Source organism: Lactuca saligna, chromosome 5 (genome assembly GCF_052625555.1).
Source record: "Lactuca saligna cultivar CGN05327 chromosome 5, ASM5262555v1, whole genome shotgun sequence".
Taxonomy (NCBI): domain Eukaryota; kingdom Viridiplantae; phylum Streptophyta; class Magnoliopsida; order Asterales; family Asteraceae; genus Lactuca; species Lactuca saligna.
The window spans coordinates 222273345-222281146 of record NC_136421.1 but is presented as its reverse complement, the minus strand read 5'-3'; the positions used below and the strand labels follow the sequence as shown (position 1 = coordinate 222281146).

At 34.4% G+C, this 7802-nt stretch overlaps 1 protein-coding gene across 2 annotated transcripts; it reads left to right on the top strand.

Moving 5' to 3' along the window:
• The first annotated feature begins 384 nt into the window (after positions 1-384).
• On the top strand, positions 385-7458 carry LOC145045149 (lysine-ketoglutarate reductase/saccharopine dehydrogenase bifunctional enzyme). Of its 2 annotated transcripts, none has more exons than XM_078993490.1 (24): positions 385-970; positions 1053-1360; positions 1437-1523; positions 1608-1737; positions 1823-1996; positions 2136-2218; positions 2418-2522; positions 2757-2832; positions 3223-3394; positions 3482-3578; positions 3673-3833; positions 3912-3969; positions 4047-4187; positions 4265-4609; positions 4676-4822; positions 4912-5029; positions 5101-5230; positions 5316-5395; positions 5906-6064; positions 6168-6411; positions 6507-6615; positions 6697-6858; positions 6954-7023; positions 7110-7458. In XM_078993490.1, the coding sequence occupies exons 2-24, from the start codon at positions 1112-1114 to the stop codon at positions 7160-7162; spliced, it is 3150 nt and encodes a 1049-aa protein (XP_078849616.1). In that variant the 5' UTR covers positions 385-970; positions 1053-1111; the 3' UTR covers positions 7163-7458. The 2 variants fall into 2 exon arrangements, with proteins under 2 accessions (XP_078849616.1, XP_078849615.1); XM_078993489.1 differs by having other exon boundaries at positions 386-970; positions 1056-1360.
• Positions 7459-7802: the final 344 nt, after the last annotated feature.

Here is a 7802-nt window from a genome sequence, read left to right as displayed (position 1 = left end):
AGGAAAAAAAATGTGCTTATTGCTTATTCCCACAATAAGCTAATTTAAGTGTTTGGATAAAATCTAACTTATTAGGCTAAATAAGCTAATTTTATTAAGCATTCATCTTATTGCTTATTCCCACCACAAATAAACTATAAGCAATAAACTAAAAATCTAATTCAAACACCTCCTATTTTTTTTTTTTTTTTTACTTTTCCAAAAAAATATTTTAGCTCTAAGCCTAAGATTAAGACAAACACGCCCTTAATAGGGTATCTAATTATCGAATTTCAGGTAAAAATGCAAACCCAACAAGAATTTGAAGAAATCGAACGAGAAATTGGAAAAAAGTAGAAAGAAATCTCGAATAAAATCAGAGGATGGAACATATCAGTGGTGAAATCAAAGAATCGAAAACGCTGTAGACGTTGACATACTCATCAATTCGAAGTTCAAACAAATAGAAAAACTGTAAAAGGTTAGAGACGTTGATAAGAACGGAGAAGTAGGTAAGACAGAAAACAAATGTGGAGCGCTGAATGGGAAGAGACGTCCTGACAAAACTCAATCGCAAAACGACTAGCATCAGAGCCACTCGGAGTAAAATATTAGAAAGTTGTTGAGATTGATGGGAGATGGTTTTGTCGTGGGGAGGTTTCTCACTTATGTACTCGACAATCTAATAACAGTATCATGTGGATCTCGGGACAGTTGGCAACAATCCATTGCATTATAGACATTTTTCAATGAAGAAATTAATATAATCGTGGGAAGCTTTCACACGTTTGTAGTCATCTTGATCATCATTATCTCGTGCTCTTTGTTGCCCTATCCCTTTCATCGCCAAACGCACACGTCAGTATGAATCACCTACGATGTTTACTGCCTTTTCTTATGTATATCTGCTGCGTAGATCCTAATGCGATCCCTAAGTGGAATATCCTTCTGCAGCGAGTGTCTCATCCTTTTAAGGAAAAAAAAGAAACAGGTTGGTTTGGCTACCTATTTTCTGTTAGCAATCCAGTCAAACAGATTAATAATTCTAAGTTGATATTTGGTTTTGTGATTAGCAGAGATTGTCGGATTGAAATACAGATAGTTAGTACTTGGAAAGAAGGGGGAAGTTATCATGCATGGCAATGGGGTAATCGGAATTCTTTCGGAGTCTACAAACAAGTGGGAAAGAAGGGTTCCTTTAACGCCATCACACTGTGCTAGACTTCTGCACAGTGGGAAGGGTAAAGTGGAAGTGACACGCATTATTGTACAACCATCAACAAAGCGGATACATCATGATGCTCTGTATGAGGATGTTGGCTGTGAGATTTCTGAGGATTTATCCGACTGTGGTCTTATATTGGGTATCAAGCAACCAAAGGTGCTATAATCTGACATAATTGTATTCTCACACAACAAAATTCACATTGCAGAATAACGTTTTTCTTTTGCTGCAGTTGGAGATGATTCTTCCTGACAGAGCATATGCATTTTTCTCCCATACTCATAAAGCACAAAAAGAGAATATGCCTTTGCTAGATAAAGTATGGTGTTCTTTCTCCATCAAAATAACACTATGTTATACTGATGGTTCTGGTGTTAATAAAAGCATTATTTTTGATGTGTAGATCTTGGATGAGAGGGCATCTTTGTTTGATTATGAGCTCATAGTTGGAGATAAAGGGAAAAGATTACTTGCATTTGGCAAGTTTGCTGGTAGAGCTGGACTTATTGACTTCTTAAGTGGACTGGGAAGAAGTAAGAAACATGAACTTAATCTTTTTCCTTTTTTAGCATTTACTCATAAATGAGTTCAATGATATATTTATTCACTCTTTTTCAGGGTATCTCAGTCTTGGATATTCAACACCATTCCTGTCACTAGGTTCATCTTATATGTACCCATCATTAGCTGCTGCAAAAGCTGCAGTTGTTTCTGTGGGTGAAGAGATAGCTACTACCGGATTGCCTCCAAGCATTTCTCCTTTAGTTTTTATTTTCACTGGTTCTGGAAATGGTATTACTAATTCCTCTTTTGATGCATTATTTTGTCTATTTGTACACAATGTTAACTTAGTTCTAGCTTCTTTCCTATAATAGAATCTTATCAAGGACTTTAGATGTCTTGGTAATTTAGTTTTTGATTCACGTTTTAGTTTCTCTTGGAGCACAAGAAATATTCAAGCTTCTTCCTCATACATTTGTGGATTCAAGTAAACTTCCAAAACTATTTGACAAGGTAATATTGACCTTATTTATCATCTCTTTTCTTATATGTTTCTGTGTGACATGGAAAATAAGGAAGAAACTCAGCCTACTATGTCCAATTGTCACAAGCTGTTGCTAATTTTTCTCTTCAAAATGTAAAATGCACATTGTGTTAAGGAAGGATAAGATACATTTGACTTATTGTGTTAGTATTTACTCATGTTGCTTAGGGCGTGGATCTTTGTCAACCTAAACGGGCTTTCCAAGTTTATGGCTGTATTGTGACTAGTGAAGACATGGTTGAACACAATGATCCCAATGAAGTTTTTGATAAAGTACGTAACATTGGTTTTATGCATTATTTTTTAAGTTCCTTCTTCTTTGCCTCACATTGGTATCAACTATCATTATATTGCTTGAATATGTTTCCATTTGCTTAATGTTATTGTTACTTTTTATAAAATTTTGGGAGAGTTTTGGTTTTTTGTGTTGCTATAAGAACAACATTATATTTGACCTGTATGATTCCTTTATGCAATGTATGCTGACTACCAGAATTTCCATTCCAGGTTAATTACTATGCACATCCTGAGCGCTACAGACCAATTTTTCATGAGAAGGTTGCTCCATATGCATCTGTTATAGGTATGTAAACATCTTTTGAAGTACATTCGTTTCATTCCAGTTATTTTTGTTTTTGTTACTAAAACTAAGGTCACATTTCCTTGGTGCATAGAGGCATTTCTCCATTTACATGAAAATTAGTCTTAACACTTGCATAGACATTCTTGTTAATTTGGAGGCAATTAGTGTTGTGTTAAACATCCCACTTTCCACATAGTGGATATCATCCACCAACCAATTTTTTTATTGGAGGCTACCCACTACCACACTATCCACATTACAATACCTTTTTCTGATTGGATAACATCCACTATTATGGAATTAGTTTAGTTCCTTCAATTATTTGATCTAATTAGTATTTATCATGCTCTATGTGTCAAATACTTAAATGGTGTTATATGCCTTGAGCAGTTAATTGCATGTATTGGGAGAAAAGATACCCTCGCTTATTGACCACCAAGCAACTACAAGATTTAACACGTAAAGGCTGCCCACTTGTTGGGATTTGTGATATCACTTGTGATATAGGAGGATCCATAGAATTTGTAAACAAATCCACATCAATCGATTCACCTCTTTTCAGGTATGTCTATAACTATTTCTCTTCAACTTATATTGTGAAACTTCACCTTTTCCCCCCTTGATAGTAATACACATTTTTGGCTACCAGATATGATCCATCTGGTGACTCGTATCATGATGACATGGAGGGCGATGGTGTAATTTGTTTAGCTGTTGACATTCTCCCAACTGAGTTTGCCAAAGAGGTGCTGTGAACTTTTACCTTACTAGTCTTTTTTCTAGTTAAATGTTTTTTTTTCTGGTATCTTGGCATCTAACATGGTAGCATCTGTCATAAAGGCTTCACAACATTTTGGTGATGTACTTTCCTATTTTATTGGGAGTTTAGCTTCTTCAAAAGATCTAGAAGATCTACCTGTTCACTTAAAGAGAGCTTGTATAGTACATAAAGGAGCTCTCACTCACTTATACGAATATATTCCCCGAATGAGGAACTCACAGTAAGTTTTTCACAAATATGTTTTCATTCGCTATCATGTTTGCTTTATTAAAAAAACTTTACCCATATTTATTTACAGAGAAGTGTCTGAGGATGTTGCCAACTTTGGATCTTATAAGAATAGATACACTATGCTGGTTTGTTCCCATCTATCATGCTTCATTATCATTTTATCTTTTTGACTTTATAATTATTGATGGTTTGACTTCTACAGGTTTCTCTTAGTGGTCATCTGTTTGACAAGTTTCTGATCAATGAAGCCTTGGATATAATCGAAGCTGCTGGTGGCTCTTTTCACCTGGTCAAATGTCAAGTTGGTCAATGCACAGACTCTACATCTTACTCAGAACTCGAAGTAAGTGTGTGTGTAGGTGTGACATATCACATAATCTTTCTTGTGATGTGTTGACATTTCAATGTCATTGTTACCAGGTTGGTGCAGATGATAGTGTTGTTCTTGATAAAATAGTTGATACTTTGACTTCTATAGCAAAACCTAAAGAAGGTCATGGAATTCCCAATGGAAAAGCAAACATGTTTGCACTGAAAGTTGGTGAAGTGAAGGATAGTTTTGTCAAATTAGGATATGGTTCAAAAAAGAACACGGTTCTTGTGTTAGGTGCAGGGCGTGTTTGTCAACCTGCTGTTGAACTCTTGGCATCAATTGGAAGTGATTCGTCTCCAGAATGGTTAAAATCATGTAGAATAGGTGAATTTGGAGAGCAGAATAGTATTCAAGTTATTGTTGCATCACTTTTTCTTAAGGATGCAGAGGAGGTATAATGAAGTTTTTGGTACTGTTAAATTACCAATTTGCCATTGTGAGTGATTATTTGAATGCAGATAACTGAAGGTATACCCTATGCAATTGCATGCCAGCTGGATGTGATGGATCATGATAGTCTCTATAAGTACATCATGCAGGTTGATATTGTTATCAGTCTATTGCCTCCAAGTTTTCATTCTACCATAGCTAATGTCTGCATTGAGGTATTGCTCTATCCTATGGTTATTTGTATAAATATTATTATGGTTTTTTGGTTTCTTGTTTTGTTAAAGAACAATTATTTTTAATGCAGCTTAAAAAACATCTTGTGACTGCTAGCTACATTAATGATTCAATTTACAAGCTACATGAAGCAGCCAAAGATTGTGGCATTACAATTCTTGGTGAAATGGGGTTGGATCCTGGAATAGGTGATTTTTCTTTCTCCTTCTTCTAAGCATGTTGGTGTTTATCATTGCATAATGACTTTTATGCCCTTCAGATCATATGATGGCAATGAAGATGATCGATGAAGCACATGCTCAAGGAGGGAAAATCAGGTCTTTTGTTTCCAATTGTGGAGGTATTCCATCCCCTGCTGCAGCAAATAATCCATTAGCTTACAAGTTCAGGTAGCTTCTAATCCTCTATGAATCATTTTGATGCCAATATTAACTATTGAAAATAAACATTTTATTTGTTACAAAACTCTTTCAGCTGGAATCCAGCTGGAGCTATACGAGCTGGACGCAATCCTGCCACCTACAAAAAAGATGGAGGAATTGTACATGTCGATGGTAGGAAACCCTAAACCCTGTGAACCCTAGATGAAGAACACCCCAATTCTACATAAATGCACCTTGGAAATTTTGTTTTTAAGTAAATTACGTTTTTGGTCCCTGAGTCTAGCTGATTTGTTTTTTCAGCTTTGGTTATTCTCTCGCAATTTTGACCCTTATTTGAGGTTTTTGTAATGTTTTTGGTCTGCATTCCAAGTAAAATGTCTATATTGGGACCAAAATTGCAAAAATCAGCTACACCCAGGGACTAAAACTAGTCATTTTACTTGGAACAAGGACTAAAAACGGTACAAGAACCTAAAATAAAGACCAAAACTGTAAGAGTACTTTTTGGGACCACAACTGCAAGATAACTTTTTGGGATCAAAATTCCAAAAATCAGCTATACTCAGGGACCAAAAATGAAATTTACTTATTCTTCTTGCTAACATTGAAAAATCAAGTCTGACACTTATGATGTTACTTGCTTATTTCTTTTAATAATTTATAATTGGTGCAAAATCTCAGGGGATGATCTATATGATTCAGCTACAAAATTTCGTATGCATGATTTTCCAGCTTTTGCACTTGAGGTCCTACCTAATCGCAACTCCTTAACTTATGGAGATTTATATGGAATACAAAATGAAGCATTGACCATTTTTCGTGGCACTCTTCGTTATGAAGGTAGTTTTTGAGACTTAGGCTGACATTTTTTTTTTTTTTGGAAATTGGGAATATATAGAAGTTTTGGGCTCCAGAGGGTGTAATGTGAAACTTGTGTTCACAGGGTTTGGTGAAATAATGGGTACACTTGCAAGAATTGGTTTCTTTGAAAGTGAAGTTAGTTTGATTCTTACAAATGAAAATAAAGATAGAGCTACGTATAGAACATTTCTATTTGAACTTTTGAAGATCGAAAGCAGGAGTTTTGATGAATCTGTGAAGCCAGATAAGCTTATTACAGAAAAGATAATAGAACTTGGATTCTGCAAAGAGAATGGAACAGCATTCAGGACAGCTAAAGCAATTATGTAAGCATAAAGCCATAAACTGTCTGATATTATATTAGCATGTTTTTTTATATATATAATTATTAAAAAAATGGAAATCTTTTCATGGGTTTTAGGTTTTTGGGATTTTATGAGGAAACAGAGGTACCTTCATCTTGCCAAAGTGCATTTGATGTGACATGCCTTCGGATGGAAGAAAGATTAGCCTATAACACCACAGAACAGGTAACTGATAGTTTATTAAAATGAAATTATATCTTGAATGTGGGTGATTTTTATTAATAAAGTATATAAAATATATTTCAGGACATGGTTCTTTTGTATCATGAACTAGTGCTGGAATTCCCAAATGGTCGCCCTACAGAAAAACATGAGGCAACCTTATTGGAATTTGGGAGGACTCAGAATGGGAAAACAATAAGTGGCATGGCCTTAACAGTTGGGATTCCTGTAGCAATTGGTGCTTTGGTATATTTACTTTTTTGCTTTAGTAATTTTTTTTTTTTTACCTCAAAAGTTTTGTGTTTGGTATAAAGTGTAACTATATAGCTTTGATTCTACAGCTTTTACTTGCGGGAAAAATTACAAGTACGGGTGTCTTAAGACCTATTGATGCGGAAGTTTATGAGCCAGGTAATTGTCAATTCACTTGTGGTAAATTTTATTCAATGAAAAAAAGACTAGGTTATGTTGCTTACTTTTTACTTATGATTTTGCAGCACTCGAAATGTTGCATGCTTATGGATTCAATATAATGGAGAAAATTGATTAACTTTGGTCTTCTTGATTAACAAGAAGAGGCTCTGATACCAAAATAATCTTTGGTAATCAGAATATTGTATTACTTAAGATGTGTTGTACAAGGAGGGATATAAATATAACATATAATTACATTCTGATCCCTATAGTATAGAAAATATATTAATTTGTCTAATATGGTGTAAAAGTAAAACAAATAAAAATTAAGTTGATAATTTCATCATTGTAGATTGATCATGTATGTATATATGTATCATGTGTATTGTTATTCTACATGAAGGGGTTCTTTCATACTACACTTGCTTGTTACATCCGTGTAAGTTTATACATGAACGTGTCTTCGCGTGGTTGTTTGTTATGCTATTGCTTATTATTTAATAGGACTAAATGCAAGAAAGAGCTATGTACTTTCATCTACTTGTGTAATTTATTATAGCACCCCACTCCATTTATTTCTATTACAATATAGTACATTTTTTTTTTATTTTGATTTTTTCCCCCAATTATCGTATTGTATTCCCCCTATTAGACTATTATATCTTTGAAAATTTTAGGTAGTTATAATTGTGAAATTTTGTTTTCTATATGATTAGAATCTCTCGAGAAATAAGTGGGATGAAGACACCAGTAAAAGTGGTTCCTAACCCTTTTTT